Here is a 27,834-nt window from a genome sequence, read left to right as displayed (position 1 = left end):
AACAACAGGGCAGGGAATAAAGTAAAGCTGATTTAGTTTACAGACAGCTGCAGTGTCATACTCAACTCTTAATTCCTGAGGCTGTCTTCACAGGTCTGAGATCAGTGGCATGCAGCACTGCAGAGTCTTTGTGTTGTTTTGTTAAGATGTTTTCAGCACATTGACACTTGTGGAACTCACTGGCATCGTTTTACTTGCTTACTCGCTTATTTTTATTAACACACGCATATCATTGAATTACCACACCAGCTGTGCTGTGCTTTACTGTACTTATGCTTTTCACCTTATGTTTGAATTGAATCACACTGTATAAGTATATCAGACTTGTTTGAGCATTGTGTGAATATAATCGTGTGAATGCGCGTGCATATGTGTGTTACACACGAATGACCATTGACAGTCCAGAGCCTCTGCTTTGGTTTTGTGTGTTTGTTGCAAGTCTCCACATCCAGGGCTCTAGGGTTTGATTTGTCTTTGATGACAGACTGGCCCATCCCAGATTTAGACGATGGCTGTTTAAGCATGTTACCTAGCAACCGGTCCAGCCTGGGTGGGGTTGATTGTGGTCATCCAAGACAACGTGTGATATGACAGCTGAGGCTGAATTGGCCCTTTTCACAATGACGTCATTTAACTTTCGCCTTTTCGCAAAGCAGTGTATCATATCTTCCGTTTCGGGAAAAAAAAGAAGAACTACTTCTGTTTTGCCGTCGAACTAGAATTTAACAACAATGACTGAAAATACGAGTTGTCAAGACATCGGTAAGGTTATTATTGTGTTAAGTATCAGGCATGTTAATACTTTGTAACGTTATTGACTGACAGAACACTTAGTCGAGTACTTATCCTAGCACCTTCGCTACTAGAACACTTACCTTCATAATCAAACAGGTACTGTTCAACAAAGAATTTAAATCCTTTATCTCGCTTTTGATCTTGTTGTTAGCGACTTGTCATCTAGCCGTATTTGTGGCAGCTGTGCAATAAACTTGGAAAACTCCATTCTGAGGCCCTAGTGGAAGTAACGATACACTGCGGGCCTATTAAACCTACAGGAGAGGAGACTTTCATTCTGAAGCTATGATAGGCGGGACAACTATACACAACTTACATAAATGATGGAAAAAATTTACAGTAACACATTTTTCATTATACATGTAGTCTTATTTTAAAACTTAAAAAATTTCCCTGGGATGAAAATACATTTTTTCATCCCAGGGAAGTTGGTGTGTTTAGTTGCTTTAGGATAAACCCAGAGCCGTTGAATATGAGAGTTACGACACGTGTGGTCACGTTGTTCATGAAGCACTCATTAGTTCCAAACAAATCCGCGCTGTCAGGCTATTTATTTTAGCGGGACAGATAACTGCAACTGTATTTGCAAACATTTTGCTCAATATTAGCACATTGTGCACACAGATTACTGACTACATTTGAAACCTTATTATTACACCTTCTCTGTGGGCATGTAGTCCGACTGTCACTTCACCCTCTTTCTTTCATCAAACGACAGGAATCATTCCAGTGACTCCCCTCTCTCTCTCTCTCTCTCTTTCTCTACAGTTTTACACACACAGACCATCTGGAGCAGAAACGATTCACACATCGGCCTCTACTGTATGCAGCATTTTATCTTGGGAGTAATGTGACTATAAGATCAGACTTTGTGTTTAATTTTAACATTTAATTTCAACTGCCAAATCGTTAAGATGTAAAAACATGCAGTTATTTCAGTTATTAAATCCATTTGGGAGACACTGAAATGTATGGGCTTCAGTGCAATGTTTTGAACTATCGGACGTTCTATGATTTCAATTCACAACCTCACCGCTAGATGCCACTAAAATCTCCACATTGCTCCTTTAAGGCATTCTGATCTTTGTCTTCAGATGTTTTCCTGACCCTTCCTTTCTGTGGTTCTTTCAAAGGAAGAATGCCCAAATAATGTAAATTGAAAGAAATTTCACTTATGTGTGACCTATATAGGTTTCACTCCAAACAAACAGCAGAAGTGAATGTGAAAAATGAATTAATTCACTCTGACCTTACCGAGCCCTCTATGAGCTCACTGACACACATTGGGTGACAAACATAATATTGACAATCTATTGTCTGGATCAGAGCCCTGCAGGCAATCACAGCAGCCAGCGGTGCAGAAGGTGACAGGCGAGCTGTGAGCTTGTGCCCCGGGGCACAGGAGACAGTAGAGGCCGAAGTGTGAATCGTTTCTGCTCCAGATGGTCTGTGTGTGTAAAACTGTAGAGAGAGAGAGAGAGAGAGAGAGAGAGAGAGAGAGAGAGAGGGGAGTCACTGGAATGATTCCTGTCGTTTGATGAAAGAAAGAGGGTGAAGTGACAGTCGGACTACATGCCCACAGAGAAGGTGTAATAATAAGGTTTCAACTTTACAGCTCGCAGTTAATGTGGGTTTAGTTGATTTCATCAAGACAGATATGCCAAACATCTTTTCTTTCTCAATTACCTCTGTATGTAGGAGGTAACTTTCCTCATTTGTCCTTTATGGTTTCAGGACAAAACACATACAGTAGCACCACACATTGAAAGGCAAGGGAAATGGCTTCTCTGTGTTTCATTATAATGCATCATTATAATGATAATAAGACAGCCCTTTAGTAAAGAACAGAGTTAACACTCTATAGACCTCTGAGCAAGAGGATTAGCAGATGTATACGTCTCCCTCTGTGGATGAATGGATGAATCGCACGAAAACATGGCTCGGTTACATTGCACCAACTAAAAAATCGATCATTTTAATTTATATATTTGTGCAACATTGTGTGTTTTCCATAAAGGACAAGAAATCAGTTTTTAGGGGCAATGCAGTGTTTTGTTGTTGTTGTTGTTGTTGCTTTTTCTTGCTTGATTATAGATCAACATTTCCCAGTTTTTATTTCCGTATCTAGATCATTTATATTATTAAATACCAGTGGTATTATAATAGTGTTTAAAAGGGTGTATATTTTTTCTGTGAAATGAATTGTACGTCTCTTTTATTATGTTCATTTAATAGTACTTGTAAAATGAGAATTGTAGAAAATATCCTTAACTATCATTTATTTAATGTCATAATGCCAAATTGGCAAAAGTAATAAGTGAATAGAATTGTATTCATTTCAGTTTACAGTGAGTTAATGACCAAGACATGTTTTCCTGTTTATAAAAAGATCCATACAAATACTGTCAGTTTCTGTTATATGACTGAAGACTAATAAAAGCATTGAATGCTAATTTGAGTTTTATTCAAATGTTTATTCATAAAGCCCTGACATATGCAGCAGTTGGTGTATTAGTATTGTGCACGCAACATACTGTGAGCGATTGAGTATTGATCGTGCTATTGATACTTTCATGTCTCCAAGGAACAAACTCTTTCGCCACACGCCTTCTGCTGTTCTCTCTTTAATCTCATTCTAACTGAATGTCAGCAACATAACAACTGGCTCAACTACACAGAAAAATGTATATGCTAATAATACACTTCTGTGTACTATTGAATTCTGAATATTGACCCTTTAATACATCATTTCCTGCAGTTTTGTCATAGAGCAAGCAAGTATGCATCCCATCCGTGTATATCATCACATCTGCTTTGCCTAGCACAATTTTACCTATTCCATCTCCTCTGGATTTTTCACTCATGCGGGTTCACACGGTCCAGTTAGCACCACTGTGCCAAGTTTTGGTCTCCCGTGCTCCCCTCTTTCCTTTGCCCTCTCTAGTGAGGTTCTTTGTAGTGTTGTTGACAGACACCCTCCTGTCCCATCCCCCTTCTCTCTCCGGCTTCGACCCCCTCCGTCCCCTCTAGTGAAGTTGCTGGGGCAGACCCATCTGGTATTTAGACTTGCATTTGCCTGTGAATAGCAGGGAGGTGGGGAGAGGAGAAGAGTGGGCGCCACTTGCTCTCTCTCCCTCAGTTACTTTGTCAGTCGGAGAGAGAGAGAAAAGATGACTGCCGCCGCTCCGTGCTCTGGTCACGGGACCACCGGCGTCTTAGCCGAGCAGGAAAACGGATATATCCATGAAGAGGTAGGAGTTTGCCGAGCTTTGGGATGATAGAACAGAAGAGTTTGTCTAATCTTAAATACTTTTGTGTTGCGTGCAGGAAGTTTTTGAATTATGATGCTTTGACACAAGTGTTATGTTTGTTGTTGACAGTGTTAGTGTTACAGGTCTTTCTCTGTGCTGTTTCTTAAATGCATATGTGTATGATTGTGATAAGGTTAAGAACTCAATTGAACATTCTTTAAAACCCTTTGAATGGAGCTTTTTGATTCCATTGAGAGTTTCTACTCTTTCTACTCTCCACCCCCTCTTTCTCTCTCTCTCTCTTTACTATCTCTCTTCAGTCCCTTGTTTAATCAGGGTACGGTTGGTAAAGTGTGTTGCTGTAGGTGTGTGAACTACAGTGTTTAATAGAGTTTCCTCTCTGCATGCGGTAGTGCCCTGCATTTTTCACACAGCTTACATCGGACTTTGCTGCCCTGGGCAAATGGGTCTCATCAGGGGGTTTATGCCTTCTATTATCTCTGTGTAACTTCACACCTTGTTAGTCAGATCATTATGGAAGTGGATTCTTTTACGGCTTTGCCCCAGGAGCACGTTCATATGAGTGATGATCTACACACAGGCTAATATTCTGTCATTCACATGGTTTTACTTCTGTAGTCTGTGGATGACATCAGTGATCGTAATGTCACTGTTTCCTTACTCCTTTTCCAGCCCAAAGGACTTTTCTGCTGTTGCGTGTCAGTAAGGTTTTGTAAGGCATCCTGTCATGTCATTTGATACTGTGAGAGATCGGTATCATGTACTTTCCCTTTAAAAATTAAGATGAACACAAATATCTATATTACCCGTAACTCTTAATGCATTTTATTGTTTTGGTGACCAAACAATTTACACAGATTATACAGATTCTCTATTCTATTTACATATTGGCCACGTTCATGGGTGCATGTTGTTATACGTGTATCGATATACGTGCAAGACAGCATTTGAAATAAAAAATATTTCTGTTATTTTGTCTGTGGTGCAGTTGCCATCTGCAATCTTTTGTTATTAGCCGGGTTTCCATTACCCCGGTTTGCAGCGCATTTGGAAATTCCAGCATCAAAAACGAGTGATGGAAATGCCAAATTCCGAAATAAAAACATTTGCCAAAAGGTTTTAACGCTTGCCTTTTTTTTTAGGAGGAATGGGAGAGGCAAATTCTGACGTAGCGAACATTAAAGCCACGAGACGAAACGGCTGTAACTGTTCTTTTTATTTACTGTTGGTAACTAGTAGGGCTTGATATCGATTCTGATGTTCCGATTCGATTCCGATTCACAAGCTCTCGATTCGATTAAATTCTCGATTCAAGTCAACGATTATAGATTTAATACAAATCCCATAGATATTTCTAATAAAAGATCAATAAATATCAGATTACAACGAGAATGAAATAATTAAATGAAGAACACACTTAAGTATATTGAAACAGAACAGGTTATTTTCCATGTAAGATACAGTCTAACAAACACAATTTAGTTATAAAGAGAGGCTGCTATCATATGAACCTCTGCCTTTTATGTGAATGTGATGTTAAATTCGACGACACCCGATAGTAGTAGCAATAACATTCACGTTAATGAATGTACAGTGCTTGCAGAAATATGAAATAAAATATCTTTTCAAGGCTTTTGAGAATCGATATTTGATTGACCGCATTTTAAAAAACGATAAATATATTTTTTTGCCCAGCCCTAGTTACTAGGTTACCAATACCACTGTGATCCGCTCGAGGAACTTGATTGAAACGCACCAATTTCGCATTAGTCTTTCGTCCTGTTATTGCAAACTTCGAAAAGATTTGCATCGGTATGGATGGTATTGTCAAAGTGTAAATAAAAAGCTTACACCTTTATTTTCATTAGGTTTTTATACAGAGCTTATTTTCTTGAGCTCAGCTGGCTTTTAGTAGCTATTAAATGGCTTACAGCTTTGCTGTTTTTAAAGGGATTGTTAACCCATAAATGAAAATTCTGTCATCATGCACTCCCCCTTTGAAGACTTTCCTTTAACCTGTATGACTTTCGTTTGCAGAACCCAAAAGAAGATATTTAAAAAAAAAAGTTGATAACTGAACAGCACTGGCAACCATTCACTTCTATTGTATGGACACAAAACCAAGTCAACGGGCTTCCAGTTAACAACATTCTTCAAAGTATCTTATTTTGTGTTTTGAGAATGTAGATAGAAATCGTAGGGGAATCCCTTATTGTCTGATTATTTCCAGCATATGCCCACCTTGATGAATGTGTGTGTCGCATTTAATGCTTTGTGTGTGTGTGTGTGCATTCCTGGCTTTACTTGCAGTCAACGTCTCACGTTTCTTCTTATCATTATTCGCTCTCTAATAACATTTCGAGACCACTACTACTGCTGCTGCTTGACTGGGCTTGAGGTATGTTCCCCCTCCCCAAAATGTTGTACCATCTCTGGACAGTTCCCTCCAAAAACACAGGACCCTAACTCCCCTTTTCTACTCCTCATTACCCTCCGAACCCCCAATGGACAACAGGAGACAGCGTTTAGAAGGACAAAACTTGCCTATGCTCTGTTAATTAGGTGTGTCTGTCTTTTGTAGAGCTTTGACCCTGGCCTCCTGTCTCTGAGTCCTTGTGTCCTGCTCTGTTAGGGCAGAACCTGGGGTTAGCACCTGTGGACACGAAACTCCGACCTCCACACTTGTTCAGCGACAAGAACGAAAGATGATAAACTTATGTGTGCGATGCTTGACCTCCCATGATGTTCTTACAGAACTGGGCGATGAATGGGAGGAAGACTGACAGTCACTTTTCTTCTTACAGCTTGTAATGACATGTTGTTGACTAATCGCTAGTGAGTTTGCACCTTGCACTCATTAGCCACCTGGATAGCATGTGCTGGCTGTAAAAACTCTTTAGCACTCAAGAAGAGTTTAGAAATTGTGTTTTTACTTATGGGTCGAAACACAAAAGAAAAGAAAGAAACACAAACAAAACTCACGAAAGTTTAATTACATTTTATTAACTTATGTAACATATATTTAAAGAATATATACTTTTTTTCTTTATTTAGATTTTTGTCCAAAACAAGAAATAGGCTTACAGTTGAATTCTGTGTAAGCTAAATTTAACTTATTAATTCAAAGTCAATTAATAGTTTGCCCACAGATAAAACTGTGTCATCATGTATTCACCCTCAAGTTTTTCCAAATCTGTATAAATGCCTTTGTTCTGATGAACACAGAGAAACATATTTGGACGAATGCTTGTAGAACCAATTGACTACTATAGTAGGAAAAAACAGTGCCCCAGGACTCTTTGATTTCCTACATTCTTCAAAATATCTTCTTTTGTGTTCGACAGAACAAAGAAATGTATATTCATTTGAACATCTTGATGCTGAGTAAATTAAGACAGAATCTTATTTTGGGGTTGAGTCCCGGTAATTATATTTTAAATGTAACGGCAATTTTCTTTGAATTAAAGCTTTTGGTCTGATTTGAGGATTTTCATTTGTCTTCCTGCGTTGGATAATGTGTATTCCCTTAGGGTATGCCCGTGTTTGCATGACCTAATATCCTTTTGCAGGGCTGTGTGGGTGTGTGCGGGGCATTTAAGTAGCCACTCACTCTGATCAGTATTGTGATTGGTTGTGATTAATGCCACTCTGATAGTTGTAATGCAGTCTGATTGGCTTGCTCTGCAGATTGTGTCTTCCCAGCCCCCTCCAGGGTGCAGTTCAATCAAATTACACTCACTCAGACAGAACACACAACACACCCCTGTGATTTTTGTGCCCACTTGCTACCATGGACTTCTTGTTTTCAAACCTTTTAAGTTAAGTACTTTCTGGGGTCTTATTTACTTCTATGAACAAGCTGGTTGGCCTGAATGTTATAAAACTCCACATAATTGGACATGGATCATCGTAATAACTGCTGAGTACTGTAACTAGTAACAAGTTCCTCTTTTAGTTCAAAATGCAGATCATTTTCATGTAGAACTGTCTGGATCTATGGAAGCATAAAGACACAACTGCCTGTGTTCACTTACGCTGTAGACCCGCACCCCTGCTAAGCAAAATGATTTCCTGTTCGCCTTATAAAGTTGGACTAATGGGCAGACGGTGACTATTTTACAGCCCTCACCTAAGCACGCTGCCAACCAGGCCAGGGCAAAAAAACACATCAGCCCCCAGTCCTCTCAGCTTCATTTTCCAACCCGTCATTACCCCTGATAAAGCCAGCAAACCTCCACTATATTAAAAACAGTCCCTCCACTGTGCAGCACAATGGTTTGTTCCACATCTGTTCTGTATAGACGTACATCTAATGCCGTTTGAAGTATCAAACAAACCAGCTCAAAAGCGTGTCCGCACTCTTTTCTTTTCCTGAACTAGAGTTAAACCAGAGAGGAAATGGAAAGCTCGCAAAAGCCCAGCACTCCAGACAGACGTTCAGTTTGCATTAAGAGTTCATGATCTCCTTCCGTCTGGAGCAGCTGCCGTGCGTCTGCTTCCCAGTGCTCTACATATGCAACATGTGTTTGATTTCTTATAAAGCACACATTCTATTTTAGACCAGAGAGAAGACTATGAGCCATGCTGTTCCACCCTCGTTTGTGTTTGCATGCCATCGCTGAACTCTTCTTTCTTCAGACGGATCGCTCAGGCTTTGACATTCATGAGTCTTTTTAGGAAACACGGAGACGTTCCCCCCGCAGCAGAAACGCGCATACTCGTATGCGTCACTGCTGAGACGCACAACAAAAGAACAAAAAGGAGCAGAATTGCACTCTTCTTATGCGTTCCTCATCTATCATACACCCGCATTAATTGATCGGTGTAAGATTAATGACTTTTATTGGCCGTCAGGATTAGTGAATGTGATGCACCATTATATTACATTAAATTGCATTAGATTGAGTCAGTCCAAATCACAATGGGCTAGTTATCATACAGGTGCCATCTCTCTCTAGCTTTATTATTCCTTCTTTTTATTTGCATTTCTTTAGGTCGGAATCAAATGGAGGATAAGATAGCCGATGGGGCCTGGTTTGTTGTCACAAAGTTGAAAAATATATTTTTGGGAGTTTGGTCATAAGCGGTTTCTCTGTCCTTTTTGAATAGCATAGCAACAGTAAACGGTTTAGCTACTGTTGAGAGGGATTTAAGAGGATTTTTTCTAAGGTACTTGTCTGTGGTTGGTCTTCCGACACTCAGCAGGGTGTCTTCATTTAAAGGGTCTCGCTCGCTCGCTCGCTTTCATTTCCTGCTGACTTTATAGGTGCTCACCCAGATCAACTTATTATGTCTATTAACTATTGTTATCTCAGTCCTTCACATCATTGTAGAAATGAACATCGATTAGCAATAATGTGTGGCCGCAGTGCTGTGTTTCAATCATTTCTTTCAATTGTAAGTTTACGTTAAACAGGCCTGCCTGTAGAGTGCTACTGTGAGTTCAACTCTGTCAGGAATCTTAAGCCTGTGCCTTCTAAATCTCAGTGCGGGTCATACCAGGCTCACAGCAAAAAAATTCTTGGCATCGCTTAGACATGAGATCAGAAACTGGCTGATGTCATGAAAACCTTTACCCCTTTTGCTGGTTTTGTATTAGAGGAAATAATAAAAGACGGTTCCTTTCAAGTTTAAAACGCTCCTCTTGACCCGCTTAAACTGCTAAGAGATTCATTTATGGGAGTGTACAAAAGCTCATTCCAAATCTGTCTCCCGCTATTCTGTTTTAGCACATCAGACTCTCTCCCTCTCTATTGCGCTCTGTTTCTCTAGCTCTTTGTGCGGGGATGAATAGTGTGGGGCCTTCCCTCGGGCAAACTAATTCTGCTCTCACCAATCAGAGGCCTACCACACACACACCATTCACACTTCAAAGAGTCTTACACGCTAACCAACCAAACGATGATGTCATCCCCTGCCCACAGTATTGTGGGTATCATCAGATAGAGTGTGGAACTATATTGAGCTATAGATCAAAGTGTTTGCTTTCTTCCACTAAAGGGGGTTATTATTTTCACCGAGGGGGGCAATCTGAGAACTGGATTGGCCTGTGGTCCTCTGCAGAACCTGTGGATGAGTTTAGCGCCAAAAACGGTGGATGCTGTTTTATAACAGGAACAGAGCGCTTTATATTTGTGCTTCCCGTGTCTGTTTTACACATCTGGGGCCAGGTTCACGAAACCTGGTAAACGTTCTTAAGACGGAACATAAGATTGTTCTTAAGATAAATTATTGGAAGTTCAAAGAATGTTTGTAAGTGCGATTCTCAAACATTCCTTAAATTGTTCTCAAATATTTTCCGAAGAACATCTTAACTTTTGTTGTAAGAATAAAATAATATGATTACACTCGCTTGCTCAAGTGGTAACTGTATATGTTTATCTAACAAACTTTGTAACAAGCACATCGCATTCTTATATAGCCTATATATATTAGCATGCAATGTGTTGAACGGCATTTACGATCGCATGTTAGCAAGCGTTAAAAGAGTAAAATACTTATGACCCTCTCTGTTTTTAGTCACTTTATCCCTTAATAATGTAAAAAGTTGAATAATTCCTTTTGATATTTACTACAACTATGAGGCTGTCGTAATTTTAAGATATTTATGACAGCTTTTGTTTAGAGAATTTGGAATTTTTTACAAAGATCAATCTTGAGAACTTTTTTAAGAACTTTGTTTCAGGAATACATAACATTCCTAACTTTTTTCTTAAATAAGAATTTAAGAACAAACATGGCAGTTAAGAATGAGTTTGGCAGAACAGGAATGTTGATGGAGAATCAGGGATATGTGACGGCACCTGTGATGCAAAGCAATTTAATTGGTCAATTTATTCTGGATTAAAGAGTTTTGCGTTTATAGCATGCTGTCAATAACCACAGAAAATGATTTGTTATTACAAACAAAATATTTTCATTAATTCCTTATTTTCATTACATGGCATTTGCATGTTTTCTGTCTTCTTTGTGGGTCTCTCTCTCTCTTTCTGTTCTCCATTGCTCTGTCACTTTTTGGCAATTTGTATTGTTAGTGTGGACTGCTGACCTCTGACTCTCGCGGGAATCTTTAGTATCTGGGTGCTAGAGGTTTTTACATTGGCATGTGGTCTCCATGTCACCCTAACCTGAGAGTGAGGAAAGAGTCAGTCTGAATAAGAAGGCAAAGGATGTCACGATGTAAAATTCCAGCAAAGAGAGAGTGTTGAGGGGAGAAAGAGGTTTTGGTTGTGAACAGAAATAGATATAAGATGGGACTTTTGCTACTTTCTCAGGAATGTCTAAACACAGGCCTGTTTTTGCAGCCAGCGTTGATATGTGTGGATGGGTGGGTTGAACTTGATTTGTGTGAATCTCCTCTGAGGTTTAACCACTTATTTCACTATTTATTATGCAAACCTGTCAAAAATCATGAAGAATTTCGAAAACCCAGAGGCTGTGTGGCTACAAGAGCTTAGAAAGAGTTAGAAAGGGGCATTTCATTTTTTGGTTAGTACAGAGGTTGGCATTTGTCTTTGTGGCAGTGTTCTGTCACACATAGCTGAAACTATAGTCTGTCCTGCTGCTAAGCTGCACGTTAAAGCCCTCTTACCCAGACCTCCCAGCTCCTGACTAAAAACCTCTTTATTGTCCATAAAAAGGTGCTGGAGGTTTCCCACTCTCTCTATCCTTTCCCCATCCCTTTCTCTATTCTTTCCAGCTCTTTCATTCACATTGAAAACATAGTTTTCGTAAACGCGTAAAAAAGTCTTACTGTAATATATTGCCTTCATTCTCTATATTGCTTTCTTCTCAGAAGGTGCCGTTTACCACACACAAAGTCTTGTTTTCATGTCTTTCTCACAGATTGTTTTTTTCACTTTAGTCCCTTTCATTACATCATCTGACTCATTTGTGCTCTCTCTCTATTTCTCTCTCTCTCAGGCTTACGAATGGGCACTAGAGGGAATGCGTCATTTAGCATGTGTTAGTATGGAGGACTGTGGCACGACTGAGAAATGCCAGAATGTGATCACATGCTTGGAGACCTATAACAGTCAGCATCCACCGATACCAGACGCACGCTTTCAGGAGATGAAAGACCTCGCAGAGGAGCTGAGGAGCGACCAGGGACTCAAGCAGTGGAAGTTTGCCTGGTCCAAGTGTCAGGAGACCAAACAGATGTTTGAGAAGAAGCTGGAGACGGCGCTGCGAACCCGCCGTGAGAGTGACTCCAGATCCTCCTCCAGACGAAACTCGGAAGTTAGTGGCAAAGTTCAAGAACGCAGCAGCAGCATCTCCTTCTCGTGTCGGAAAGTATTTGGTGGAGTTTGGGGACGAGATAGACTTTCCTCTCACTCAAGCACGTCCTCAACACCCAGCAGCCCATCGGGCATCCGTGTGGACGCCCGGGATTCTTCTATCCAACCCTCCAAAGGAAGTCCCTATAGCATTGAGCACAGAATCCCCCACAGTACACCCGTCAGATCCCACAGGCTAACACGCAGTGTCTCAACGGATGACCCTGCACAACGACCACATCCTGAAGGGCAGGAGTGTGCACCTTCATGCTCCATCAGCCCAAGCCTTTCGTCTATAGAACCAAACCGCAGGGTTCTGCGGAAGACTCAAAGCTTTGATACGGCCGGTAGTGAGAGTGTGTCACGTTACGGCACCTGTCAGAGAACTCTAAGTGAACCTGCACGGAGAGGGAACACAGGGGTGTTTATTAAGGGTCTAGAGGTGAGCAGCACTGAGGTGATCGATCGGCCGTACAGCCCACGACTGCCGCCCATGCACGGGTGGTCTTCTCTTGATTTGCACCACAGTGGGAGTCCTGCTCCGGAACCCCGCAACAAGGGCAGGTGGGTCACACAGCGTGCACGTGCAAGCATTAACACACACTCACCTGTTATAACATGAATACAATCGACTGTGGAGGTCTGTGAGATCAGCGTACTGAGAAAAGCATTAAGGATTAAACATAAGACTATATATGACACTGTATAAATGGTGTGTAACAAGAGCACACACACACAATTTGAGCAACAGTGCTGCCAAGACACACAAACAAAAATATTGAACCTGTCTCTCAGGAGAATACAGTAGGAATACTGACAGGTTTGACAGCTGCATGCTTAGAATAGATATATACTGTACAAGAAGGCCAGATTTCAGAAGTTGCACAAGATCACAAAAAAACCACACTTTTCATAGACATACCCTGTTGAACTTTGTCATGCGTGCTAAAGCAACTATAAGGGGATTGTGTGATTATTAGTTTCATATTAGACGATGACAGCCCCCATAATTCTCTGAATCCCTGTGGATGGCTTTTCCAGCTGTGGACCCTTCTGGTCACCTTTTAACCCCCTGGGAAAGAGCCTGATTTCTTTCCCAGGTGGGAGCTGCTCAGCTGGGCTTTGAAGTCGTGGGGAACGTTTTTTGTTCTGCTCCTCCACATAAAGGAGATGGATGAAGTGACTATATAGATCTTTAGAAGCGTTTTTACTGTACATCTGTGTCTCTCAAAACACATTCTTCAGGTTAAGTTTTGTAGATAGATCTAGCATAGAGGAGATGTTGATACAGATTTTTAGAAACAAGGCATTTGGTCCTGTGTGGTCCTGTAATTGTAAATATTTAAGGAAGAAACTGATAATGATACTGTCTATGGTTCATGTCAGGACAATAGTCATGTAATCCTCATTTTGTTCAGTTGGAGCACAGTATGAGCACTTTACTGGTGAGAAGTTAATGTGTGCAGCTCATTTAACATTTTTGTACTAAACATGTTCTGAAAAATCACCCCCGTCTCTGTGACATGTAAATAAAACAGTAAATCTGACTGCAGGTTGCTGTTGTTTAGCCAGTCTTTGATTGGTTGTGGAGTGTTTCAAGGAGAAAGCATCTGTGTAATGGCATCGTGGTTGAGAGTAAACATCCAAGTGTGTGAACCACCTGTCCTTTAAAACGTCTGGCAAAGCTATTAGACCCAAATTTACTGAAACTCATTTATCATGTGCATTGAAGTGAATCGTAGTACTCGTGTAGTACTTACACTTGTTATTGTGGACATTTTCTGTCCTACAATGATGATACTGTAGCTCCTTAAGAGGTCCCATAAGAAACCTTATGACCTTTAAACAATATTCTCTACAGATATAATTGAGGACTTTAGTAATATAAAAGGCTTTTTTGCAACTCAGATTTGGCCCAATAGCTTTATCTCATAAAATGAAATCACACGTTAACTCTTTTCGTGTCTCTGTGTCTGGCCTTCAGTAAACTACGTCACATTGTGGATGAGATGGTGACAACGGAACGGGAGTATGTGCGATCTCTGCGGTACATCATTGACAACTATTTCCCTGAGATGGAGCGTGCTGATCTGCCACAGGACCTGCGTGGAAAACGCAGCGTCATCTTCGGCAACCTGGAGAAACTGGTGGACTTCCACAGCCAGTTTTTCCTCAGAGAGCTGGAGAGCTGCTGTAACCACCCACTACGTGTCGGACACTGCTTCCTTCGACATGTACGAGAATCTCTTTATTCTTAATATCTCATCTTTTTTTATTAACACAGAAAGGTTATTAACTTAATAACTGACTAATGATGTATGATTTTTGTTTGCTTCCGCATTGGATATTTTCAGTTCCAATAGAGTTGCTTAATCTCAAATTAAATTTTATAGCTAGACATTTACATTTAACTTTTATCCAAAGCGACTTACAAATAAAGCTTGAGTAACATTTTCACTGGAAGTGCACTATTGAAATTACTGTTACCTTTAGGCATTTTGCATATTTGTCTATTCGAACCTATTTACAGTGCAATGCTATACATTTTATCGTTTTTAGAAATCAAAATGTGGCACAATTTGTATGTTAGAAGCCGAGGTTAAAGTGAACGTTCACCCAAAAATAAAAATGCTGTCATCATTTAGTCAACTTCTTGTCATTTCAAACCTGTATGACTTTCTTCTTCTGCAGAAAACAAAAAACATTTTGAAGAATGTTGTTAACTGGCACCCATTCATTTGCATTGGTTATGTTTTCATAAAATAAATGTGAATGGGTGCCGGCGCTGTTCGGTTACCAACTTTCTTCAGAATATTTTCTTTTGTTTTTGACAGAAGAAAGAAATCATACAGTCCTAAAATAACAAGTGGGTGAGTAAACATGGGTGGGCATTTTGGGGTGAACTATCCTTTTAAAAGTCTATGTTTTTCAACAGAAGTGGAAAACCAATCAAAATGTGTTGGCCATTCTCTCTTTTAACCACTATGTGTATATAAATCAAAAGGCTCGTATGTCTTCAAATAAGTTAAGGACCACCGCCCTGCACTGCTTTATTTCTTAGTTGTTGTGAACTCATATTGCTGGCTTACATGAAGATCTTTACCCTATGACGCTTTCAAATACATTAATTCACGAGAGAGAGAGAGAGAGAGAGAGAGAGAGAGAGAGAGAGAGAGTGAGAAATACACACAGATGCCGGCTGTTTGACCTACAGCAGAGTATGAACTAAGATGAAACAATTTTGACATATTACTGGCCCAACATTGAATATATGGCACACTCCACATGAACCAAAACACGTTACAAAGCCATTAAACCTTTCCAAACAAAAGTGCACCTGGAAATGATTTGGTAAAATTTCCCTTCAACAAGAGTTGTTGTTCATCAGCATATTAATATAGAAAGGTGGTTGATAACACTGACATATTGGTTTTGTTTCCATTTAAACCCATAGCATGACCAGTTCAGCTTGTACGCCTTGTACAGCAAAAACAAACCAAAGTCAGATGCGCTTTTGGCCAGCCATGGAAACAGCTATTTCAGGGTAAGCAAATGGATAATACTTACTGCAGATCACACAGAGCATCTGCATATTGTTGATCTACATCACCACATAATTGATCTCAGCGGATTGTTGTCTTTCCAGCATAAGCAGCTAGAGTTGGGGGATAAGATGGACCTGGCGTCGTACCTCCTGAAGCCTATCCAGCGCATGAGTAAGTACGCCTTGCTTCTCAAAGATTTGATCAAAGAAGTGAGTGAGGTCCAGGAGCAGGAGCTATCGTGCCTACGTGCCGCCGCTGAGATGGTCAAATTCCAGCTTCGCCATGGGAACGATCTGCTCGCCATGGATGCCATCAGAGACTGTGATGTAAGTGTGAACGATTCAGTGGATACGCAAGCCTGATCCTCTACACATTTTCGGATACTGATACATTCTCTTGTGTGCTCTCAGGTGAATCTGAAAGAACAAGGCCAGTTGGTTCGTCAAGATGAGTTCACTATTTGGTATGGCAGGAAGAAGTGCCAAAGACACGTTTTCCTGTTTGAAGACCTAGTGCTGTTCAGCAAACCTAAACGGATAGAGGGTGGCCTGGATGTTTACATATACAAACATTCTTTTAAAGTAAGTTCCTAAAGTTGAATGTGTGTTTGTTATAGCATTCAATATGCGACAGTGATCATATTATATATTGGTATATTATATAATATGTCTTTTACACTCCTATTCTCTCTGTAGACGCCTGATGTAGGGATGACAGAGACATCGGGTGACAATGCTTTGAGGTTTGAGATCTGGTTCCGCAGGAGAACATCCAAGAATCAGTCCTACATTCTGCAGGCAAGCAACGCTGATATCAAACACGCATGGACTTCGGACATTGCACGGATACTATGGCAACAGGCCACACGAAATAAAGGTGAGAAAGAATTCCGATTAATATGTTAAATACACTAGAACAAGCTGCTGTGAATGAGATAGAGAAATATATCTACACGGTTTTGAAAACAGTTATAGCCCTAGGCTAATAAGAGGCTGTTTTAAACAAAGTCACACAACTATTATATTTCTTCAGTTCGGCATGATTCGGCATGAGTGAATGATGCAAATTAGAGGCACCTTCTTATATTATTTGCTTTGCATATTTATTTTCATCCGTGTGAAGAAACCAGTTTTACACTCGTTCTAATGTCTGTCAGTATCTTAATGTCAACATTTTTGTGTGTGTGTTAATACATAAAAGAAAATTAAATCCTTATATAATGTGTGTGTGCATGCAGAAATTCGAATGCAAGAGATGGTCTCTATGGGGGTGGGCAATAAACCCTACCTGGACATAAAACCCAGTGATGCTGCTATCAATGACAGAGCCATCGATTACATTATGAAAGGCAGAGGTGAGCCTGTTTACTGTAACATGATCAACTAATGAACTAATGTTGATTTGCTGGTTTGGTTTGCTGAATTCTGTCTTGTTTTTTCTCTAATTTAAAGCTAAATTGTGTCATTTCTAACATCATCTAACAGAATTTATAAAAGGAGTTTCCGAACATTCTCATTGTTTGCTGTTGTTTGAGCAAACTCTATTGGTTGAGACAATATTGCTGAATCTGGCTGGTCGGGGGACTCTGAATCCTTTACTGAAGGATTTTTTGACACACTTTAGCTTTGAGTTTATTGATATAACTTATAATAGACTTTAAGATCAATTGAAGAAGAAATGAAAGCAAAAATGTGTCCTAGCTTCATTCTTTTCCCTTTATTACAGGGGCTAGGACAAGAGCCTCCATTGCTGTCTCTCTGTTTGACCACTCAAACCCATTCAAACGAGCGCCGGTAAATGCTCCTGTTAGCGGGACCCCGGCAGCCGGCGGACCCTCTTCCTCCACGCTGCTGGGGCCATTGAATCTTCACATGTACAACAGCCAAAGTCTGTTAGAGAGACCTCTTATCAGCCCCTGCATCGAGGAGGATGAACTGGAGCATGAGACCAGCAGTCAGCCCTCTATGAGTACGTAGCAGAAAGTGTTATTAACATAATATAAACATGGTGCTTGTACTTTTTTGTCTCTTTGTTGTATGTGGTTCAATAGTACAATGCCTGTTCTGTTTTCAGATATCAAACTACATGCGATGTTGAGGGTTTGAACTGTATTGTGTCTGTCTTTAGCTACAGAGAGCTCAGGTTCGTCGTCTCACTGTCTGTCTGGTAGCGGCTCGAGTGGCTCGGACAGCGGATGTGTTTCCAGTCACCTGCCCGAGGCTCTGTCCGAAGAGCCCAGCTCACCATGTGACTCCTCCTGTTACTCCTCCATCACCTCTCCCACACAAGAGAAACCCTGTTACAACAGCCAGTACATTTCAACGGTTAGTATTGCAGTACATGAGGCCTTGGCATAACCTCGACCGAACCACAATGAAGGTGACTTGAAACTTTTAACATACAAATACTGTAAACACAAAAAAGGTTATGACAGCCTTTTAATGCCATTAATATTGATTGATTTTGGTCGGTAAGCATGTTTGTTTTCTCCAAAATACCAGAACAATCAAGCTAAAGAAATATTAGACCCAGTGAGAGTGGATCATCTGTAACAGAACTAACCACAAAACTGCTATTGCATAGATGCATAAATGAATGCATGTACTGATCAGTGTGTCTCTCTGACCATTAACATTTCATAACATCTTGCTAATGCTAGCACTAGCACCAATGCAAACAGCTGTGCAAATGTCCATTTTAACATGCGATGTAACCCCTGCACCCCTCTCGTTTTGTCACAGGGAGAAGCACAGGTGATAGGTCCCTCTACTATAGTATGAGCTCAGTAACCACTGCTGCAGTAAGTTTGGCTTTCGCTTCATGACATCACTCTGCTTGTGCATGTTTAATCATCATTCAATCATGCTTGTTTATTCCAGGATGCTGGAATGCCATGTAACATGTTATTCTTGCATTCCATAGGTTTAATATCTGGTTTGAGAATGACAATGCCGCGTTACCACGCCGAAGAGGAATACAGAGCTACTATTTATTGTTCCTGTTGAGTGCCAGCAAATATCGTGTCACACTGAGTTTATAAAGCGCTCGAAATAGCACTGTTTCTTTCTTTTTTAAGCCACTTTTTCGCTTTCGTATAAATTTAAAGATTATCTATAAAACTGAATAAATATTCTTGTATTTATCTTCTTTTCAAATGTTTAGAGCAATAGTGTTCTTTGCTGTATGATTAACTGTAAATAATGACTGTAGCAGCGTACGATATACGTTTTAGTTAAGCAGTTCCCACTGTTTTTCTTTTTGCCCACTTTGCTGCAGACTGCAATAGATTTGATTCTGAGACCGTAGGCCCTCCATTTTTGAGCATCAGTTTCGTGTTTAAAGCCTTCGTTAACTGACCACTTGAGGGTTGGTTTCTGTTAGTTGAGTTTCTCTGTTCTTTACAGTATTTCCATAAAGACTGTGCCCTGTTTTAAATCTGACCTGTGGTCAGTCACTTCAGTTTTCTGTTATGCCGTGGAGTACCTGTATAAGCAGGGGTCACAGCGTCAACTATCCCATGACTGACCTAAGGCCAGCTCAGCCCTTGCTGCTCTTAGGTGCTGGGTACTGCTGCTGCCTGTTTGGAAAGAGTTTTTTTTACATTCATTAGTAAAACGAGACAAAAATGTATATTGTTGTAAATAGTTGCACCAGTGGTGCTTTGAGGAGGTATCGTTTAGGAGGTACAGGACCGTGTTAAGTTTATACGTGTATGAGGATCACTAAAGTGCCATTCGTCGTCACCAATACAAATCGAAAGTGTACAAACAACAACATGAATACGCTGCAGGTTCCACTTCTAGCTGGAGCATGAATGTGTACTTGAGTGTTTTATTTTTCACCCCAAAAAGTTCACACAAAATGTAATAAAGACAGATTGTACTGAAAACGGAAATGAGTTTTTGTTCTTCGTTGTTGTCTTTAATGATTTTTGGCATACAGTACAGACACGCATATCTCACACACCCTGAAGGATGATATTCAGTTTCAGCCCAGCACTGACTGAGATAAAATAATTCATTGTTGTTATCTTTGTATCTCGTGAGTGAGAACTGTATTAACCTAAATACCTGGAAACACATGGAGGGTGAGATACGATGCTCTGTGAAGTTTACTCTACCGTTTAGCCTGAGGAACTATGCTCCTTAGAGAAAAGCAATGTTTGTCTGTAGATCTGTTTGCTTTGATAATGCCAGTGTGAGCTGAATCAAATGAAACAATAATGTCGTTTGCTGATTCTGTTAAGCTTAAAGGGAGAGTTCACCCAAAAATGGAAATGCTTTCTTTTTTACTGCACTTCATGTCTGTCCAACCCGTATGACTTTTTTCTTCTGCCGAACACAAATGAATATATTCTGAAGAATGTTGGTAACCAATCACCACTGGTCCCCATTGACTTCCATTGTATGGATACTTCTTTTGTGTCATATCGCTGACCTTCTATGTCCATATTTTGTGATAAAAAAATCATCATTCTTTGTGGCCGTACTATACCTTGTAAGAGTTACAGTATGAACAGCAACTGTACTTGGCCACACAAAACATAATAGCAACAAATATTGAAGTAAATGTAGTGCATTAACTTGAATGAAACTGTAATGTTTGTGTAAACTGTATTTCTGGAACTATATTTCATTACCCATGACAGTAATTTCAAACTCTTTTTGTGATGTTTGTGTCTTTAAAAACATTTCTCTTAGCAGATGGTAAAGTGTGCTAAACCCTTCGGAAAACGCAAGCAATGCTGGTCCAAAATAATTTCCTGTTTCAGTTTTTTTCACAAACGATTGAACAAAATACAACCAGCACAACATTTATAACCAAATCAAAATATTGAAAGAATATCGTTCAGATTTGTGTAAGATTTTAATCTTGCAAAGTGGTCTATACTGTGGGTAAAATAGATTAATGTCCCTTAATCTTTATGATCAGGATATTGTTCTTCAAGCCAGTTCACGAACTGTTAAAATTCCGCATAATGGACTGTCTATTGTCAGAATTCAATCTCTTGAGTCTGACCCTGAAGTGAAAAAATATCCCTGTCAGAAAAACATATATTTCACATCATCTCAACGTCAATGCATATGCCAAACCCACATCTGGGCATGAAGAAATGAATGAAGATAAGTTGTTTAGCATATTCACAATACCACAGAATTTTCCAGCATTCTTTGTTTCCTGCACACACAAATGAAAACCACAAACCCATGAGAGGAATGAAATGAATGAGTTGTAATTGGCTGAATCATGAGATGAGTTTTGATCAGAGGCTGCATGTGGCTGCTCTTGCTCCCCCCCAACTGTTTTCACCATCAATCTGAAAGATATTACAGCCAAAACTACAGCAGACTAATGTATGATGGAGGAAATCATTTTTTCCAAATGTCAAGATTGCTTCATATAAAGGGTATTTGAGGGAGAGAGAGAGAGAGAGTTTTAAAACAGAATCTGATTATTAGCTAATTTAACCTGGCCCAAACAAACGCACATGTACATATTTCAAGAGAATCCTTTTCAGATTTTCTTCCATTTGTCCCAAATTAATTTGTTTAGCATGTAGGAAATTAACCCAGAGTAAACAACATTAAAGGTAAAGAATACTGTTGATTTTGGGCCTTTACCACAAATCCACCACCAGGTCTTGCTTGCTCGTGACTCCAGCAGCTTCCAGAAACACACAAACGTACTACAAAATGTAAAATTTTACAAGATGTACATTATTTTAAATACCTTTAAGTATAATGTAAATGCCATAGTATATCGATATGTTAATCATTTAGTACCATGATATACAGTACATCAATCACTTTTGCTGCAGTGTTGTTCCGGGATTTCTCACCTACCCGTGTTTCAGCATATGCATCATACCTGTCATGTGTCCTACCAACACTATTTACAGATTATTACAGTGACTTGTTAGCGCTTTATGGTTCATGGCTTGCATTAGTCCTGTTTGTTTTGTCACACGGGTGGCAGACTCAGAGTTCTTCTTTCTGTTTTGTAAATGGTCCAAGTCTTTGTATTGTGTGAATAGTGCTTGCCGACTGCCTCGGTTCTTCTGGTGTAATGGAGACAACTTTGAATCAACACGACTGTAATTATAGTCTTTGTTATATCTGACAAGGTCTTCAAGCATTTGTTTGGGTTCCGTCCTTGACACCGCTAAGGGAGGTGAACACCAGCAGTATGTTCATCTTGGGAGCCATTTATAGCCTCCAGAAGTTCTCATATGCACTCTTCATATAGCCTACATCTAGTGCTGTTGTTGCATCTGAATCAGGTGGTTGAGAGGCTACACTGGACGGTAAGCTTTTGCCTGCTCTTCACTGTTAGAGGCACACACTGTAGATTTTGTTCTGCTCTGTGAATGATGCTTAGGATAACACCTCATCTGTTTGCTCTCAAGTCCCGTTATCTTTTTCACACTTTCAGCATTTGTTATGGATTTGTTACTTACAACATTTAGTTTGGATTGGGAAACTGATGGCTAAAACGTCTTTCTCTTTTCTCCGATTGAACTAATGCAATCACGTTGTCTCTCACACTCTCAAACTCTTTATCGCAGATTTCACATGAACCTTTACTTTTGTCATCTACATTCATTCTTCCTATGGGACAAATAATGATGATCTGCTAATTGAATCATTTTCCCAGTGCGACTCTGTCTAGCCACTGTGTTTTTTATTTAATTCCACAGGCACGTTGCTGCAGTTTATTCTCAATGGCAGATACTGTAATCTCAATCTGTCACATGAATTCTGACAGCTTTACGACCCTGTCTTAAAATGAGGCATGAAACAGTGAGTACATTTCTTTGCCAGATCCATTCATAAATTTAATTTGGTCTCCAAAATATGTGCAACCGCCAATGCTCAACTCTAAAGTGTACACAACGGGGAAGATGGTCAGGCACTCACTGGAATTTTTAACTTTACATGAAGAATTTCAGAGACAAGCAAATTAGTACAGTTGTAACAGATAGAAAATAATGTAGCCTGTATAGCAGTCAAGATGTTAATTACCTGGCCAACTCTGTATGTTATGAATTGTGACCAGAAGATGGCGCTACTGTCACATTAATCTGTTTCCGACTGAGCTAATCGGTCTCATTGCATTTACAGATGTGCCACAAAGAACATTTAAGAGGAGCCTTTCATTTGAATAAAATGGTTATCAAATAGACATTACATACGTAGGGAATAATTGCCCATTAAACCGAGACAACCCGTTGTATTGTTAAAAATGAAAAGTGGTAACATATGGTCATTTTCAAGAATTGAGAAGTCAGGAGTAAACTTTCCCGCTTATAATACGGTTTTATTTGTTGTTGTTTTTATCTCAGATGTATTTCAGATGAGAGATAGAAAATGACAGAACGCACGCTTTAACTAAAATAAAATAACAGATATAAAACTGCATTTCAGGCTTTCTTTCATTCTTTTTTTCTTTCTTTTCAAATAGTTCTCACAGCTTGCTTCTTCATACGACATACTAAAACGATTTCAAACGAATAAACTGTTGCATCACACATGTCAGAAATGATGACACTATTTCCAGAAGAGGCCTATGATGTGTTTTTATCAGTAACTGCTCTGTTGTATGAATAATATGGGCAGCTGACTTGCCTTGTAAGCTAAATCATAAGGAACTTGAAGCCAGAGAGTTTCACTCTGATGTCTGATAAATTGAAACCAGACAAACACAAACATGTCTTCTCTTTACAGTGCTAATGATACAATACCGGCCAACTTGCCAACTACAGAGAACACTATAGCTTGTGTGATCCTGGGTCTGTGTTTCTTGGTGGGCACACCCGGGAACCTGCTGGTGGTTTGGACCATCCTGAAGCATGTGAAGCAGCGCTCGCACACGGTCGTGCTCATCCTTCATCTAGCAGCCGCAGATCTTCTGGTGTTGATCACTCTGCCTCTCTGGGTCTACTCACTGGCTCATTCCTGGGTGTTCGGAGAAGCTGCCTGCAAAGTCATGGTGTACATCATCAATACCTGCATGTACAGCAGCGTCTTTCTCATCACCATCATGAGTGTGGAACGCTTTCTGGCTGTCAGGTACCCCTTAAAGATGTTGTACTGGCAAAACAGGACATCCATATCCAAAATACTTTCCGTGACCTGGATTCTGTCATTCATTTTGGGAATTCCAGCTATCCTATCTCAATATGTCAATGTTGATGATGATGAAGGGAAGCACTGCTTGTACCGTGAGTATAAGTCTGTATCTTTAGAAGTGTCCTGTATGTGTTTGGAGACTCTGCTGGGATTTATTATTCCTTTTTCCATCCTTGCAATCTGCTACTGCCAGGTTGCCAAAGTGCTCCAAACCGTGCGTTTCAAGATTAAACCGAAATCGCTCTTCCTCATTGGTGGAGTTGTAGTTGCTTTTATTTTGTGTTGGTTACCGTATCATATTCTCAACATCATAGGGGCAGTACTTCTTCTTATTGGGCAATCAGATGAACTGTCGTATATCATAAATGTTGCCGGATTCATTTCCGGAGCTCTGGCTTTTATTAGCAGCTCAGTGAACCCTGTGCTGTATGCATTTGCTTCCAAAAACTTTAATGGAAGTCTAAGGAAGTCAGGGATAGTGAGATTTTTTCAAGACTTAGCATCACAGACTCACCAAGCAAAAGGTGATGTTATACAGGATTCTGAACTGCAGCAGAACAAGAATGTGGAAGATCCGAATGGTGATGAACAAAACGAGCTCAGAGATATATGAGTTGTTGTTGTGAGACACAAGAGTTTTTTGGCTATTTCACAACTTGTTTAACTGTCTCAGTACTGTATTTATCCAATGCTTATGTGTAACTGTAACTTCTGTGAAAATCTAGAATCTTTGTTTGATAGTCTTTGAGCGAGACTAATTTAAGAGCATATCACTGTGAAATATAAAAAAGTCATCTTTCTAGATATACGATCACAATAAAACAATTTTAAAGGACAAATGACTGTGGTACATTATTGCTCCTCCCATACATATTTTAAGTATCTCTCTGCTTTTCTTGTCTGGGTTTTGGAGCTCCGTTTCTGGGGGGGGTTTTTCACAAAAGGGAAGTGAGTTTTTGCTGAGGTATACTTCTTTTGTAGCTGGGCAGTTAAAAATCCAGCTGACTGAAGTGGTGCTGAGAGCAAAACATGAACGATACGGATTATCTTCAAGAAGACATGGAGACTGAGGTAGGCCTGGTGGGGGCCTGTGTGATCCTGGGTCTGTGTTTCTTGGTGGGCACACCCGGGAACCTATTGGTGGTTTGGACCATCCTGAAGCATGTGAAGCAGCGCTCGCACACGGTCGTGCTCATCCTTCATCTAGCAGCCGCAGATCTTCTGGTGTTGATCACTCTGCCTCTCTGGGTCTACTCACTGGCTCATTCCTGGGTGTTCGGAGAAGCTGCCTGCAAAGTCATGGTGTACATCATCTATGCCTGCATGTACAGCAGCGTCTTTCTCATCACCATCATGAGTGTGGAACGTTTTCTGGCTGTCAGGTACCCTTTCGCCTCAGCTGGCTGGAGAAAGAAACAAGCACTGAATAAGCTACTACTTGCGTTGTGGCTAGCTTCGTTTGCCTTGAGCATTCCTGTTATTGTAACTCATACTTTGGGTCGTCCACCAGAACCAGTTCAGTGTACATTTAGGCAGTACACATCTGATACGCAGGAGGCTGTGTTGCTCACTTTAGAAACTCTTATAGGCTTCGTCATTCCTTTTACCACGTTAGTGGTCTGTTACGGCTGCCTCTTCAGTCGCATAGCGCTCATGAACTTCAAGTCCAAGCGTAAATCCACGGTTCTAATCTGCAGCATAGTGGTGATGTTTGGAATCTGCTGGATCCCACATCATGTGACAAACTTTCTTTCCCTCATTGCACTCGCTGTCAAGTCTTCATATCCTCAAGTGTCAAATGACTTGGAGGACACCCGTATGACAATGAGCTTAATAACAGGAGCTCTGGTGTTCATCAGTAGCTCCGTCAACCCGATGGTTTACGTGTTTGCTGCGCGTACCTTCCGCAGTTCTCTCCGGGAAACTGGAATTCAGAAGTTGTTCCAGCATCTATCCAGTACAGCCTCAGGTGAAAGGAATAAAGAGTTATCATTTGTTTCTAAGAGACAAAGTTCACACACCAGCACCTCACAGTGTCTCACAGAGACAAAACTGCCTGTAGATGTGACTATGGAAGATTTGTAACATCAATTAACAATAAGCAGTTACCCTCAAACAAAAGGAAGTGCATATAACTTTTTATCAAACAATTACTGTATTGAAATTGTGTTTAAGAATTGTATTCCAATTGACATAAATTAAAATGTTTGTTTGTGTTTTGTACTCTTCTTCATGAGAAACATGTGTCTCAAGTAAAAATTCTCATACATTTCTTATTTTAATTTTAACTGAGATATTGTTACATAAATTAGAACCTCATTCTTTACAATGACTTAGTTTTTTATTTGTCTTTTCTGTCTGGTTAGGCTTAAACTGTGATTTCTTTCTGTACATGTTTAGCTGAACCACAAGAAATTTCCTTAATTAAGTTTTTTATTTGGAGTGCTTCACTGATTTCAGCATATCCCAATTCCTCATATTGCAACATGTGTGTGTGTGTTTGTGACTCTTGTAAGTGTGTGAAAAGAGGAAATGGGCATCAAAAGGAACAAAGTTTAATACAGAGGAGGAGTCCATCTTGTATGACTCTTTTTTTAATAAGTGACTCAAACATTTGCTCAAACAGTTCACACAATTGTGTAGATTTATGCTTGTATCCATATCTGATAAAGTTTTGGTTTAAATGTTTAATTTACATGTAAAAATATGATCGATATCGTGTTATCGCAATAGAAAATTTTTCTCAATATTATCGTGGTCACATGAGTGTATGAAATGATAGGTCTTCCGGGCCTTCGGCAAGGTCCGTCTGGTGCAATTATTTTATTTTATAAAAGGAATTTTTAGGTCATTTGACCCATCTCATACTTTAACTCATAACTCTAAGCAAAAGTAAAGATTTGAGGATAAAGGAAAGAGGATGCTTATGGCACGTTTACACATCATCATTTGTCATTTTAAATCTCGCAATAAATATTGTGCCGTGGACTTTATACCGAGGTATTATCGTACTGTGAGATTTTATATTGTTACATCCCTATTTACTTCTGCTCTACCTTATGGCACTCTATTAATGAGTCTCAAATACCCAATCTATGTTCCCAGGCACTTCAATATACATTTCATATGCATTAAAACTTTCTTTGTAACAGTTTACAATCTTTTGAGTTCTTGCAGAAAGTAAAGCAGTAGATAACTGAATTTTTTACAGCATTCTGAAAATCTTTGTTTATCACTTACCAGTTACAAACAAATTTGTATTTTAGTAGAAAGGAAAAGCTACGAATGGTGGCATACAAAAAAATGTATAGAAGGCCTGTCTGTTTCTTGTTTCCACTTTCTCAAGGAAGTCTGTTTGTAAGCATGTGCTAAGGGGCAAGAAAAAGACTGCAGCTGTGGTTGTGTTAGATTATGAATGACATGCTCATGTTGAGACCTGTGGTTGGTCTCTCTTTTACAACACAAACGTTATGTCCTAAACAATCCATTAATGACCAACGGTCAAGGTGAAAACAGCGAAAACATCCTACATTTTGCATTGGACATTGAATTTTTACTTAGGTTTGGCACACAATGAAAAACAGTCTCTGTCTGGCTCTTCATCTGACTGAATTGTAGACAAACAGATACAGTTGCTGTTTGTTAGAATTTATTTTCTTTTCTATAATATAACTTCAAATATAATCGTATAACACATAATAAGATTTAGACATATAAAACATTAAAGGGACAGCTTTCGCCCAAAAGTAAAACGTCTGTCATTATTTACTCATCCTTGAAATGTCTTTGTTACTCTGATGAACACAGAGGAAGT

The 27,834-nt window shown here is 39.8% G+C and overlaps 3 protein-coding genes across 3 annotated transcripts in view; all 3 read left to right on the top strand.

Annotated features, from left to right (window-relative positions):
* Positions 1 to 19,783, top strand: part of plekhg4 (pleckstrin homology domain containing, family G (with RhoGef domain) member 4) — a gene marked incomplete at its 5' end in the record, with an annotated part of 47,689 nt that extends 27,906 nt beyond the window's left edge. The window contains 11 exons of the mRNA XM_079469185.1: positions 11,991 to 12,910; positions 14,331 to 14,580; positions 15,801 to 15,890; positions 15,993 to 16,217; positions 16,302 to 16,472; positions 16,587 to 16,767; positions 17,129 to 17,245; positions 17,617 to 17,859; positions 18,019 to 18,215; positions 18,633 to 18,691; positions 18,814 to 19,783. Of these exons, the coding sequence (XP_079325311.1) occupies positions 11,991 to 12,910; positions 14,331 to 14,580; positions 15,801 to 15,890; positions 15,993 to 16,217; positions 16,302 to 16,472; positions 16,587 to 16,767; positions 17,129 to 17,245; positions 17,617 to 17,859; positions 18,019 to 18,215; positions 18,633 to 18,671 (2,433 nt within the window). The 3' untranslated portion in view covers positions 18,672 to 18,691; positions 18,814 to 19,783. The remainder of the gene's footprint in view (positions 1 to 11,990; positions 12,911 to 14,330; positions 14,581 to 15,800; positions 15,891 to 15,992; positions 16,218 to 16,301; positions 16,473 to 16,586; positions 16,768 to 17,128; positions 17,246 to 17,616; positions 17,860 to 18,018; positions 18,216 to 18,632; positions 18,692 to 18,813) is intronic.
* Positions 19,784 to 23,598: 3,815 nt separating this feature from the next.
* Positions 23,599 to 24,848, top strand: LOC306901439 (leukotriene B4 receptor 1; the record flags this gene model as incomplete). Its single annotated transcript, XM_079469169.1, has 1 exon — positions 23,599 to 24,848. One exon carries the CDS (start codon positions 23,599 to 23,601, stop codon positions 24,631 to 24,633), a length of 1,035 nt encoding a protein of 344 aa, XP_079325295.1. The 3' UTR covers positions 24,634 to 24,848.
* Positions 24,849 to 25,010: 162 nt separating this feature from the next.
* Positions 25,011 to 27,282, top strand: LOC306905754 (leukotriene B4 receptor 1). Its single transcript, XM_079476632.1, has one exon. It carries the CDS (start codon positions 25,050 to 25,052, stop codon positions 26,103 to 26,105), a length of 1,056 nt encoding a protein of 351 aa, XP_079332758.1. The 5' UTR covers positions 25,011 to 25,049; the 3' UTR covers positions 26,106 to 27,282.
* Positions 27,283 to 27,834: the final 552 nt, after the last annotated feature.

Source organism: Barbatula barbatula, assembly GCF_947034865.1.
Source record: "Barbatula barbatula genome assembly, chromosome: 1".
In the NCBI taxonomy this organism is placed as follows: Eukaryota; Metazoa; Chordata; class Actinopteri; order Cypriniformes; family Nemacheilidae; genus Barbatula; species Barbatula barbatula.
This window is presented reverse-complemented; position numbering and strand designations above follow the sequence as displayed.